Here is a 14,473-nt window from a genome sequence, read left to right as displayed (position 1 = left end):
CTTATTGTCTTTCAAAGTAGCAAGATATTTTCACCATATTCTCATTATGAAAAAACATCTGGTCTTATGCTTTAACAAAACTGAAACATTGTTTAACTCTTTTGCTTTTCTGTTATAGTATAAGGTCAGGGTAGGGTTCATTTTGAGATTATTTTCTAATTCCAATATAAAATTGTAGCAATTGCTCTTAGACCAAGAAATCTGTTCTTGATAACATGTAGTGGGTTGACCCTGGCTGGGTGCCGGGTGCCCACTAAGTCACTCTATCACTCCCTTTCCCTTTGGGACAGGGGAGAGAGTAAGATGGAGAACAGCCAGCAGGGTGAGATAAAGCCGTTTTATTACAGTAAAAGAAAAGAATAAGCAGAGATTTGTGCACGCAAAAGCTAAAGGGGAAAAAAAGGGCAATTTCTACTTCCCATCAGCAGCGATGTTTGGGCACTTCCCGGGAAGCAGGGCTTCAGCACACGTAATGGTTGCTCTGGAAGGCAAACATTGGAAGCTCATGAATGCCCCCCCTTCCTCCTCTCTCTCAGCTTATATATCTGAGCTGGCATCATATGGTATGGAATATCCCTTTGGTTGATTTGGGTCAGCTGGCCTGGTTGCGTCCCCTCCCAGGATCTTGCCCACTCCCATCCCCTTTGATGGGGGGAAGGAATGTCAGAGGGGCAGCACTGCTCAGCAGTAGACAAAACACTGGTCTCTTATCAGCACCCTTCCAGCTACTAATGCAAAGCACAGCACTGGGAGGGCTGCGAGCTTTACCTCAGTCAGACCCAATACATATCATCAGAATTAAAGAGAAAAAATTAGCTGGTATTGTTCTGCTATAAAGTATGATTCTGCAAATGTTACATGTGTTAGAAATTGGCTATTATCTGGATATAAGTAGAAGATTGCAAGTGGTCTTCATTATATGCCACATCCTTTTACAATTCTCAGTCTGTATAAAAGTCATAGACTCAGTGACAAGTGTGATAGAACCAAAAAAAAAAAAAAAAAAATTACCCAACCAAAGCAGATGCTTCAGGAGTTCCAGTACCTTTTAGATAGGTTAATTGCAAATTGTTCATTAGTTATTTTAATACCTTAACAGTTAAATGGGTCATAAAACTATCCACATATTTAGGGTGGAAGGGACTTTTGAAGATCTCTAGACCAATCTCCTGCTCCAAGAAAGGCCAACTTCAAAATTGCATCAGGTTGCTCAGGGACATGCTGAGTTTTGAAAATCTTCAGGGAGGGAGATCTCACAACATATTTGGGCAACTTGTCCCAGGGCTTAACCACAAGGTTACAAGAAGGAATTTTTTCCCTACGTTCAGCTAAAATTTCCTTTCTTATAGATCTTGCACCTCTGAATAGAGCCTGGCTCCATCTTCTTTGTAGCTAGTGAAAGACGGATAGTAGATCCCTTCCTAGGCTTCTCTTCTCCAGGCTGAACAAACTTAGGTCCTTCAGCCTCTCCCTCTCTCTCATGTCCTCCAGTCCTCAGCTATTTTAGCTGCCCTCTGCTGGGCTCACTTCCATTTTGTTAGTAGCTCTCCTTTAGCTCTGAAAATCCACATTTGCTGCACGCATCCACAGGGCTATAGGGTTAGATTCTGCTACTGTGTTACAGCACAATTATTGTCAGGCTGTTACATAATCAAATACATTAGACTTACCTAGCCAGGCAAAAAAATTAATAATGATAAGTTCTGAAATAATGGGATTCATTCCCATAGAAAATGTAAGTTCTCTCTTTTACACTAAAACTAGGATAGATAAAGCATTAAAAGAAAGATGTTGAGAAACACTATAAAATTGATTGGGGAATGAAATGAAGAACTATTTACAGTCTATTTTCATCTTTTTAAAATCACTTTCTGTCTCTGTAATACTTTTGTGATCTCTTGTGTTAAGCCTAGGCCATTCAGCCCTCCATTGACCTCTAACTCAAGTCCACCACCTGCAGCTCCCTTGGCACATGCAGAGAGCATTTCCTCAATATCCTCTCCTGCTTCCCTCAGTGCAGCAAACACACCTACAGTTGGTAAGTTAACCATTTTAATTCATTTTAGAAATGGTAACATTCTGCCACTGAGTTCCACCTGTTAGGAAAACCATTCCTTGGAGTTAGCTGTTCCATATGTGAATTCAGTCTAGGTACTTCAAGCCTTCTTTGCAATACCTGCTTCTAAATTACCTGAGAGACAAGACAGTGGATTTGGCTAGATTAGACCATAGATCCAATTATGGCATGCTCTCTAGTGAAATATTTTTCAAAATTAAAATATTCTATCAATTTGTATTTGGTGTGCTCTCTATTCATCAAGCACAATGTTATGTATTTGTTCAGAAGATGTTATTGTACATGTACAGAAGTATTTTGGGATACTGATAAATTGGAATTAATATAAATGTTCAAAATTTGAGTTATTTTTATGTTATTTTTACTTTGTTTTTATCCTGTAATTGCAGTTTCCAAAGAAATGAAACTAATGCATCTTTTTCTTCAAGTTAGTGAAGTATTGTAAGCTAAACAGAGGTGTTTACTGAAAGCAAAACAACCAACCAAACAATAAAGATGAAGATGAAAAGCAAATCGGTCTTCCCATGCTGCCACTAATTTCAGAAGAAATACAAGGAGATTTGTGGGACAGGAGAGGAGGATTATTTGTGGGGGGACATTTTAACTTGTTTCTGTAGTAGATTTGAAGTATTTCATTCCTGAACACTATTACCACTTTAGTCCCAAGTAAAATTAGACCCTTGAATTAATGCTCAGGTATCTCTGAATGTTACTGATGCCAAGGATTCCTCATCCAGGCTCAGCACCTCAGAAGAGTATCTGCACAGCTTCTATTAAGAGTTCTGCATTGAAAGCAATGCAGCTGTTTCCACTCTGTGCAGGACCAAAGATAGTAAGGTCTACCTAGCCTTAGCTGTTGCAGTGCTGGCACAGTTCAGTGTCCACCAGTTTCTCAAATGTTGAGAAGCATCATAGAAAGATAACTGATATTTTGGTTGCCAGAGTCCATCCAGGCTCACTTCCTCAGGCCTCCGCACTGGTGCTGAGGAACTAGAAATTGGTGGCAGCAGCATCAATAGCCCCAGCTGTGTGCGTGTTATTGGAGACAGTGACAGAGGGAAATTGTGAGGTGAGGGAAGAAGTAAGGAGGTGTGCACTGACACCAGGGTTTGATATGGTTATTAACCTGGCCTAGCAAAAATAAAGCCAGTTTCACCTGAATTGATTGTATGAATTAAATAGTCCTGGAGACCTGGAAAGGGTGGTGCAGATGGCATGAGGATATACTCTGCACTACTGTCTGTATGCTTTTGGCATACAATCCAGTATTTCTCTTACCCCATTTGTTCTGAATAATTGAGTTAACTATAATTAACTTGTTCCAAATGAAATTGTAGGCATGCATAATTGAATTTCTTTTATGCTTTAGCCTTTTCATTTGCAATGTTTTTTTATTTATTAAATTGTTTAACACCTATAACATCTATTTTTTTCTTGAAATACTTTGGGGTTTTTTGCCATGTTTTGTTTTATTTACATGTAATAGAGGATGATCTTTTGATTGGAACACTTCCTACAATTGAAAAGCTTTGTGAGACACCACCAGGTATTGTACTAGAAGCAGATTTACATGTTAACTAATCGTACTAGTTTGAAAACAAACCAGTGGGAGGCACCAAGTCAAAATAACAATTTAATAGGGAAATTAAAGAAAAGGAAAAAAAAAAAAAAAGAAAACATAAAAGAAAATACTGGTTCAAACTGACAGAGTCAGGATACAACCTGACACCCTGTTAGTCAGGGTGGTGGTAGCAGTCAAATAAGATGGTGGCTGCAGTCCTCCTGAAGTGGTGGATGTGGTTCTGTTGAAGCAGTGATCCTGTAGAAAAAAAGGTCTGCTCTTCCTTGGAAGGTCCAGTGGTGGCTATGTAGCTGTTGTCCTCTGGGAATCCAGTGGAAAGGGTGTCTGTGGTGTTTGGAATCTCAGATTATATCCACGATGGGATGCTTGGTTCCTCCCTCTGGGTGGAGCATCTCACAATGGGATGATGAGTCATGAGGCCAGGCATTGATGGGCTCATTAACAGAAGATAGTCCGGAGGGAGTTATCTCTGAGTCATTTGGCAGGGCATTGATGGGCCATTAACAGAAGATAGTCTGGGGGAAGGAGGCAAGGAAACACTGCCCCACCTGGTTTCAACAGCTCATGAGGATGGTAATAGAATACACTGCAACCCAGGACACTAATCATCCTAATGCACTACAATTAATAATATTGTATTTCTTTTGAAACAAGCCTCTCCAGCTATTTCTGGTGTCTGGCAGATACAAGTAGCTTGAAAGCTCAAGTACATAAATTATGTGTTGCTGAAGTCACCAAAACTTGATATAGTCACTTTTATACAACATAATCTTCCATCTATTCCCCCCTCCCCCACCAACAAGCTGAAAATTGGTCTCTCTTGATTCTTCAGTTTGTCATTACTACATTCTTGGAAGAAAAATAAATATATTTTTACTTTGACAATCTTTATTCTCATAAGACAAGGAGATAAAACCATTTCTGTATTTCTAAATAACACAAGGCTTTGAAGATACAAATAATAATATTTTTAAATACATTTCATTTTTATGGCAGCAGTTTAGCCAATATTAAAATTACCTGAATCATTGTTCCTCAACTGAACTAAAACAATTTGATCAGAATTTTATTTGCTCTTTTTATGACCAATGATGCGGTCTTTTATTCTGCACCTTGGCAATCTCTTTGAGTGTGTCAATGCAACTGTTTGCATGTTTGTGTCATTAGCTGTTGTGTCAGCACAGCTGAAGAGCTGTTAACAGTGGTTGGGGCTAAGGCAGGTGGCAGGGCATCAAAGCCAGATTTTCTGGTGCTGCTGAAGGTCCCAGAAGTGGACCTGTGAGCTTGACTGCAGCCTAAGATACCACGAGTCCACCTTGGCACAACTCTTTGACATCCTGTCCTGAGAACTTGCAACAAGCATCTAATACAGGCTGTTTCACCAGTACAAAAAAATTAGTAAGATGCTTTCTACTACGCTATTGAACTAATAAAAAGATAGAACTTCAAGTACTTTCTCCTATAGTCAGTACACATATAAAACACTACTGAAAAGTAAAATCCCATGACAAATGGCTTTGTCAATTCGCATTTGACATTTCATTCATTTCAAAAAACCTTTAGCTGAGGTCTGAGTAACTTTTTATAATTATGCATTGTAACTTTGTTGTGTAGGCACAGATGCATGAAGGCTAACACTGGCCTGGTAATTATTTTTCTTGTAAACTGATAAATATTTCCAGGTACCTCCAAGGTACTCCCAGAATCTTTACTATGCAAACATCAGAAAATTTGCAAAATATTTCTCCAACAATTTCTATTTGGGAATTGCAATCTTTTTTGTCTGAAATAGTTAAAAGAATGTTCAACAGTTCACTTATGTGGGGTAATATTAATGTATGTGCATTTATGTTCATACATACCCCGACTGAATTCTTTGCATTTCTGTGACTATTTTATCATACGTTTTTCCATACCATAAGCATACAGTAGGGACTTTTTTTACAGTATTGTAGTTAACATCTAATTTTCTTTTTATCTGTTGACTTCAGTTTCATCAGTAGCCATTTTAATGCAGTGTTCCTCTGTCTCATCTGTATTTCCTTGTGTCTGTCCATTTACAAAATGTCATATCAACAGTCCTGTTTTTCTATGCTGCTAAGCAGTGTTTTGATGGTGTGATTGTACTGTATTATGTTTATATTTTTCTACATGCTTCAAGTAATATTTCAGACTCTGCTGTGACCATGATGGTAGTAACCTCTTATGAAAATGACAGGTGTAGTCAACCATTCTGAAATCTATTGCTAAGCTTTTTGAAAATTAAACCTATACACTGTATGTATTCTAGGTGTTTCATGTGGTCCCAGCCCTGTCAGACTTGGAAACCAGGACATCGTGCCTGTTGCAGTAGCCCTTACTGAATCTGTTAACGCCTACTTTAAAGGAGCAGATCCCACAAAGTTAGTTAAATAGTAAATTGTTTTGAATGTAATAAGTTACAATAAAAAAATGCACTGGTTGTACTCTTAATATTTTGGGGGGAAACATATATACATTAGAATGCAGATTCACAGGGTTTTTTCCCCTGATATGTGACATCAGTGACTTATCACTTTCTATTGGCCTGCATCTGACTAGGAGTTCATATATCCCTGCTTTACAAAAATGTGTTCAGTGAGAAAAACAAAAATAAGGGTTTCTACTGTAGTCAGGTAGGTGCTTCATGTAAATTTGGACAGCTTAAAAGTACCTCATTTCTTCTGTCACACTGCTTGACATACTACTTAGGCCTTGCCTAAGCATAGTTCTGCTATATTTTCAAAGCCTGAAAAATAACCACCCATACTACTGTATGCTTAACCAGCTAAACATTTTTCTTATTACATCTGACTTCCAAGTCAAAAGTGATAATACATTGTCATTGTGCCACATTACCCTCATTTGAAATTGATTTTAGAATCATAAAATTGTTAGGGTTGGAAGGAACATTAAAGATCATAGAATTATAGAATATGCTGAGTTGGAAGGGACCCATCAGGATCATCAAGTCCAACTCCTGGCCTTGCACAGGACCACCCCAAGAATCACACCACGTGCCTGAGAGCATTGTCCAAACACTTCTCGAATTCTGTCAGGCTTGGTGCTGTGACCACTTCCCTGGGGAGCCTGTTCCAGTGCCCAACCATCCTCTGGGTGAAGAACCTTTTCCTAATATCCAACCTAAACCTCCCCTGACACAACTTGAGGCTATTCCCTCAGGTCCTGTCCTGGCACTGTCCCTCCACTTCCCCTCATGAGGATGTTGAAGACCACAATGTCTCCCCTCAGTCTCCTCTTCTCCAGGCTGAACAGACCAAGTGACATCAACCGCTCCTCGTATGGCTTCCCCTCTAGGCCCTTCACCATCTTCATGGCCCTCCTTTGGACGCTCTCTTATAGCTTAATGTCTTTCTTATATTGTGACACCCAAAACTGCACACAGGACTCAAGGTGAGGCCACACCAGTGCAGAGCAGAGTGGGACAATCACCCCCCTCGACTGGCTGGCAATGCTGTGCCTGATGCACCTCAGGACATGGTTGGCCTTCCTGGCTGCCAGGACACTGCTGACTCATATTCAACTTTCCATTAACCAGGACCCCTGGGTCCCTTTCTGTGGTGCTGCTCTCCAGCCTCTCATTCCCAAGTCTATACACACAACCAGGGTTGTCTTGTTCCACGTGCTGAATCTGGCACTTGCCCTTGTTAAACTTCATACGGTTGGTGATTGCCCATCTCTCTAATTTGTCAAGGTCTCTCTGCAGGGCCTCTCTGTCTTCAAGGGAGTTCACAGCTCCTCCCAATTTAGTGTTGTTAGCAAATTTACTTAGTCCTTTGAGTCCTGTGTCAGTCATTAATGAAGATGTTGAAGATCACTGGGCCAAGGACAGAGCCCTGCAGAACCCCACTAGTGACCAGTCACCAGCCTGATGTTACCTCATTTACTATAACCCTTTGTGCCTGACCAATGAGCCAGTTGCTCACCCATCACGTAACATGGTTATCCAGCTGTGTGCTGGACATTCTGTGCAGAAGGATCCTGTGAGAGACAGTATCAAAAACTTTGCTGAAGTCCAAAAAGATGACATCTACTGGCTTTCCTAGATCAACTAGGTGGGTTACCCTGTCATAAAAGGAAATCAGGTTCAACAAGCAGGACTTTCCCCTCATGCAGCCATGCTGGCTGTGACCGATGACTGCGTTGTCCTCCAGGTGTTTTTCAATACCTCCCAGAATAATCTTTTTCATGATTTTACCAGGTACTGAAGTGAGACTGACAGGCCTGTTGTTTCTGGGGTCCTCCTTCTTGCCCTTCTTGAAAATTGGGACAATGTTATCTATCTTCCAGTCAGCTGGGACCTCTATAGATTCCCAAGAGCACTCAAAAATCACCAAGAGAGGCTTTACAATGACATCAGCCAGGTCTTTGAGGATTCTCAGATGAATCCCATCAGGCCCCATAGATTTGTAGGGACCCAGCTGGAGCAGCAGACCCTGCACAAGTTCAGTGTCGACTGGGAGTTGATCATTCTAGCAGTCATGGTCCTTCAGCTCAGGGTGCTGAGACTGCCTTGGTCCATCATCACTGTTTTAAGCATTAAACACCTCTGCCTTGTCCATGTCCCTGTTTGTGAGGTGACCATCCTCATCCTGTAACAGGGTGATGTTATTTCTGCACTCTTTTGCTATTAATATATTTGAAAAAATTATCATCTAGTTTCAACTCCCCAGCCATGGGCAGGGACATCTTCCACTAGACCAGGTTACTCAGAGCCCCATCCAGCCTAGCCATGAATACCTCCAGGGATGAGTCCACAACCTCTCTGGGCAACCAGTTCCAGTGCCTCACCACCCTGACAGTAAAGAATTTCTTCCTAATATCTAATCTAAACCTACCCTCCTTCATCTTAAGACCATTCCCTCTTGTCCTATCACTACATGATCTTGCAAAAAGTTCCTCTCCAGCTCTCTTGGAACCCCTTCAGGTACTGGAAGGTGCTATAAGGTCTCTCCAGAGCCTTCTCCAGGCTGAACAGCCCCAGCTCTAAGCCTGTCTTTGTAGCAGAGGTGCTCCAGCCCTCAGAGCATCTTCATGGCCTCCTCTGGGCTCGCTCCAACAGGTCCAAGTCTTTCTTGTGTTGGGGGCTGCACAACTGTACGCAGTACTCAGGTGGGGTCTCACAAGAGTGGAGTAGAGGGGCAGAATCACCTCCCTTGACCTGCTGGTCATGCCTCTTTTGATGCAGCCCAGGATACAGTTGGCTTTCTGGGCTGCAAGTGCATACTGCCGAGTCTGTTGATTTTCTGCTTGGAAATCAGCTCATCCGATTGTAAAAGTATGATTGATTTAAAATTAGTATTAAAACTAGGCAGTTAATGAGTTGCAATAAAATTGATATTTTCATTCTCTTCTAGATGCATTGTGAAGATCACTGGTGATATGACATTATCATTCCCAAGTGGGATTGTTAAAGTCTTTACCAGCAACCCATCTCCAGCATTGCTCTGCTTCAGGGTAAAAAACACAAGCAAACTAGAGCAGATTCTTCCAAATGCACAACTTGTATACAGGTTTTGTATTTTTATTTAATATAATAGTAAAGTACATGAATCTTAAAATGTGAATTTTTGTATATGCAAATCAGAATTCTCTACAGTCTTGATTTGCTCATACATAACTTAATTTCCTGAACTAATCTTGTTTAGCTCAGTTTCTTTTCACTGCTACCATTAAAAATTTCAGTGATTACTGGACTTGAAACTTATGCTGAATATGAGGAAACATAAAAATAGTTTTCAATTTTAGCTGTGTTTATACATACATTTTATAAATAAAATGGTTTAATAAACTATTTAAAAACAACAAAACAAAAATATTTTTTTCTACTCAAACTATATGAACAATATAACTAATATAACTACAGAGAAAAATTATCAAAAATAGGACACATTGTCATATGGATTTCTTTATACAGTAATAACAATGGTTTCATTTGTCAGTTATTAGTGTAGGTTTTAAGGTGTATCATTTCTATGGTAGATCAGATCCATTACATAACTATATCTCTCAAGTGTATAGCAGCATGCTTAGGAGAATTCTTAAGAAGAAAAGCTGCTGGTTGAATAGAATAATAGAGTAATTGTTTGGACATCTTTTCCAAAAAAACCCACAACCAGATATCTGTTTCAGCTGAGCACTTTCCATTTGATTTATTGGAAAAATTATTTGAAACAATCAAACCACATATCCATTCTTTTGCATTAATTTTGTTGTGATAATTCATACTTAATGTAAGGAATGATTTATACAAAATTAAATTTGTCGTTCTTTGACATGACAGTTTATAACTGAAATGTTAGCAGAGCTGTATCTGACAGTGAACTATACTGAAAAATTATATTGTGAAAAAAAGTGAAAATGTCTAGTATTCTTGTCTGAGTACTGTAACACTTCACCTCTAATTAGAAAGGATGCATGTACTGGATATTTATGAAATTAAACCCATATAGTAATAATTTGACATTTCATTATATACTGCAATGACTATCATTTGCTTAGTATTTATAGAGATTAAACTTTTTAATGTGACTGAAACTTGTGGAGACGTCAGAAGTTCTGAAGGAGAAAACAGAAGGATTTTGCTACTGGTTTCATTTGTTTACATTTTGGAGGGTCTCTGTTATGTGTTTATCTATAAATTTTAGTGAAAATGGAAATTGCATGAATGACAACACTGTATTGAGAACCAAATTCTGAGTAAATTGGACAGGCTAGTGGTATGTAAATCACTGTTCTGGCACATTGAACCCATTGCAGTCACATTTAGTATGTTCCAGGTGCTTCTTTTCAGCTTTCATTCTGCATGCACTTTCTGAATGCCTCCTTGGAGACAGGTGCAGTTCCTCTATGTATCCACAGATGATCCGTGGAGCTCTAATTCTTAAGTGATTTGAATTTTGCTTCTGAATCAGTTTTCTTAAAAGCTTCATCCTTATTAAAAAATAAACCTGATGCCACTGGAACTGAAAATATTCTTGAGTTGCAAAACACCTTTTCATGCTCCCATAGTTCCCAACCAGGATTTTGCTTCTGTAGTCATGCGCACTTTTAGCTACATGTAGAAATGATATAATAAATTGTTACTAAGATTAAATGTAACTATAAGTATCTGAGAAACTTTAAACTGAAAATATTTTGAAAGTTTATACTCTCTAAATGTGTGAAAGTGTGGTAACACATTGTCTCGGTTTTGGAGACAAATTTTAGGAGAAAACGCCCTGGAATGAGCATTTCCTCTAAAGAGAAGGGCTCCAATAATCCCTTTTTGCCAATGAGAGGATTGAATACCAGTGGGTGAAAAAAAACCAAAAAACCAAAAGTAAAACTGTTTATTAACAAAGCAAGATACCCGCAAAGCACAGGGGAAAAAAAAAAAATGAACCTTACACCCCACCCCTACCTTGCCGCGTGGTCGAGAGGCAAAGATGGCGACTGCCCTTCTTTGTCTCAGGGGACAGGAGGAACAGGAGTTCACGTAACCACTCGGGCAGAATAGATGGGAACCTTTCTAGTGTTAGTCTCTTCCTGGCACCAGGCGAAACTGGTGGGTTTTAGTGTCCTTTCTCGTGTTGGTTCAGCTTCTCCAAGGTCTCGGGTTCGGGCGGTCCCCCCGCCGGCTCCCCGGACGGGCCGAAAAGAAAAACAAGCCAAGCCGAAACAGTTCAAGGGAAAAAAATAAAAAACAAAAACCAAAAAGCCACCGAGAGAATTCCCGGTACAACCTCCAGGCTAAGGGAAGGAAAAAAATGTCTTGCTTTAAGCTAGCAAAAAAACTAATCCAACAAAAAATCCCAATGTAAGATCCTAATCCGCACCGCCGGAGCACCCGGAGAGAGTTTGAACCAAACCGCACAGAAGCCCAAGGCTCCCCACCCCCCGGGTCCATCTTAAAGATACAGCAGCCATTTCTGGGCATAAAGCAGGTGATTAGGGAATAAAGTATCATCATAAAATCACCCCAAGACACACATGCAGCACAAATTTTAATTCAATGCATTAGTGAAGCTGTCATAACAAAAGCTAATTATGATTCTAGGATTTATTCCAAATTGGAAAACATTCCTCTTCAAACAACACTTTCATTCCCACCTCCCACACATTCTCATGGCACCTGACTGTATTAAAATTGTGTTTTATTAAATGTAAAAATCCAAATTTGGCATTCACTCCCCATCTTGTGAAGCAGATCATCAGTGCAGGAAACTCACTGCTCAACAACCTGGAAGGAGAAGTTTTACCAGCTACAGCAAACAGTTAATTTGTCTTAATATTTAGGAAGATACAATTATGTGTTATAAAACATTAGAACAAATTCTTGCTTGGAATAGTGAAGAAGGGGAAAGATCTAGTCTTAATTTTTAGACATAAGGAATAATAAAACTCAGTGTTGATTTTTGATTCCTACCTTTCTTTTTCTTTGTAGTGATCAGTCACAAAGTGACTCTAGTACTAAGGATTTTTGGATGAACATGCAAGCCATAACTGTCTACCTCAAGAAATTATCAGAGCACAATCCATCTGCATCCTATTATAATGTGAATGTTTTAAAGTATCAGGTAAACACTTTTCCCTTTGGAATTTTTAAAAGAACTATGGCAGATTTCATATCTATACAGAAATTATAAGAATTGTTCTTTGCCTGTTTGCATGTAGATGAATTGTCATCTCTCATCTAAGCCAGTTCTGGGTACATCACTGTTTTCAGTGCCTGGGCTCTGCTAAGGCTGAGTGAATTCATGTTATGCCTTTGTGACATTCCATGTTCATTCACTACCTGTTTCAGCTTGCTCACACTTTGATCCAATTCATGTGTGTAAGCTTTGTTAACGAAGTTAAGTTTTTCTTGAATTTAGGGGGTTTGGTGGGGGGTTGAGTTTGTAATTGTATTCTATTTTGATTTTGTAATTGCATATTTTTTGAATGCTGTAACTAATCAATTGTAATATATGAGGATGCATAATGTTCTCACCTCTCACAATATAATGGAACAATTCATCCTGGGAACCACTTAGAGGCACATGAAGGACAAGAAAGTCATCAGGAGTAGTCAGCACGACTTCACCAAGGGAAAGTCATGCTTGACCAATCTGATAACTGTCAATGATGAAATGACTGGCCTGGTAAATGAGGGGAGAGCAGTGGATATTGTCTACCTAGACTTCAGGAAGGCTTTTGGCACTCATCCTCATAGAGAAGCTGATAAAGTGGGGGCTAGATTAGCAGGCAGCAAGGGGGGGTTGAAAACTGGCTGAAAAGCCAGGCCCAGAGGATGATGGTCATTGTCATAAGGCCTAGTTGAAGACTAAAAAAAACTTATGAAAGCCAGAACAGTAAGAAGCCTCGTGGGCCAGAGGGAGTTTAAACATTTTTTAAAATTATTTAAATAAAATAAAAAAAGCCAAAACAACAGGAATTACTTTAGGCTACAACAATCTTCAGAATTCTGAGATTAAGGGCACAGAGTTCAATCGTTCTGTTTGTCATTTGTCAGGATTTAGAGTTATACGCATTACCATCTTTCCCTAATTCTGCCCAAAATAGGAATGTTTTAATTAAGACCTTTTCAATGGCTTATTCTTTTACAGGTAGCTTCAAATGGCATCCAGTCCACTCCCTTGAATCTTGCAACTTACTGGAAATGTAATGCTAGCACTACTGATGTGAGAGTGGATTATAAATATAATCCAGAGTCTATGAATGTGCCTAGTACGCTGTCTAATGTGCAGGTTGTGGTACCAGTAGATGGAGGAGTAACAAACATGCAATCACTTCCACCTGCAAAATGGTAATAGTAATGCTTTTCTTTTTATAATTTCAAATTCATTTCAGAGTATTCATTCGTGTCAGCCTGAAAAATGTCACCATAAGAAACAGATAATTTTTTCTTCTTGATAAAATGCACGGTATCAGATGTTGTCCTGGGTTGCAGTGTATTCTATTACCATCCTCATGAGCCGTTGAAATCAGGTGGGGCAGTGTTTCCTTGCCTCCTCCCCCCAGACCATCTTTCTGTTAATGGCCCATCATTGTCCTGCCACATGACTCAGAGATAACTCCCTCTGGACTATCTTCTGTTAATGAGCCTAATAAACACTTGGCCTCATGATTCATTACCCCATTGTGAGATGCTCCACCCAAAGGGAGGAACCAAGCATCCCATCGTGGATATAATCTGGGACTCTGAACACCAGAGACAATCCTTTCCACTGGATTTCCAGAGGACAGGAGCTACATAGCCACCACTGGACCTTCAGAGGAGGAGCAGACCCTTTTTCTACAGGATTGCTGCTTCGGGAGGACTGCAGCCACCATTCTACCAGACTGCTACCACCACCCTGACTAGCAGGGTGCCAGGTTGTATCCTGACTTGGTCAGTTTAACCCAGTGTTATCCACCTTTATTTTTTCTTCCCCCCTCCTTTTATTTCCCTATTAAATTGTTATTTTGACTTGGTGTCTCCCATTAGTTTGTTTTCAAACGAGTACATATTTTGGCACCCAAGGTGGGGCTGGCTGCTGAGAAAAGGCAGAATTACAATTTTGTATTGTAGAAGCCACCTACTCACTATGATGTTCAACATGCTTACATGGGTCTTGTACCTAGCTCTCTATATTTTTCCTCACATGGGGAACTATCTGCCGATTGTAATGCTCCTGTGTAGACCAGGGTATGGTATAAAATTTGCTTTATTAGTCTATTATGCCTACTGCATGATAACCTCTGAGACAATGAACATAATTCGGAATATATACTCAACTTTGTCTGCTTGTCCT

The 14,473-nt window shown here is 39.7% G+C and overlaps 1 protein-coding gene across 1 annotated transcript in view; it reads left to right on the top strand.

Annotated features, from left to right (window-relative positions):
- Window positions 1–14,473, top strand: part of LOC138102765 (F-BAR domain only protein 2-like) — a 257,438-nt gene that overhangs the window by 231,182 nt on the left and 11,783 nt on the right. Inside the window, exons 19-23 of the mRNA XM_069000522.1 lie at window positions 1,909–2,038; window positions 5,950–6,061; window positions 9,056–9,211; window positions 12,124–12,256; window positions 13,286–13,485. Coding sequence (XP_068856623.1) covers window positions 1,909–2,038; window positions 5,950–6,061; window positions 9,056–9,211; window positions 12,124–12,256; window positions 13,286–13,485 — 731 coding nt within the window. The remainder of the gene's footprint in view (window positions 1–1,908; window positions 2,039–5,949; window positions 6,062–9,055; window positions 9,212–12,123; window positions 12,257–13,285; window positions 13,486–14,473) is intronic.

Source organism: Aphelocoma coerulescens (genome assembly GCF_041296385.1).
Source record: "Aphelocoma coerulescens isolate FSJ_1873_10779 chromosome W unlocalized genomic scaffold, UR_Acoe_1.0 ChrW_unloc_scaf_1, whole genome shotgun sequence".
NCBI lineage: Eukaryota > Metazoa > Chordata > Aves > Passeriformes > Corvidae > Aphelocoma > Aphelocoma coerulescens.
This window is presented reverse-complemented; position numbering and strand designations above follow the sequence as displayed.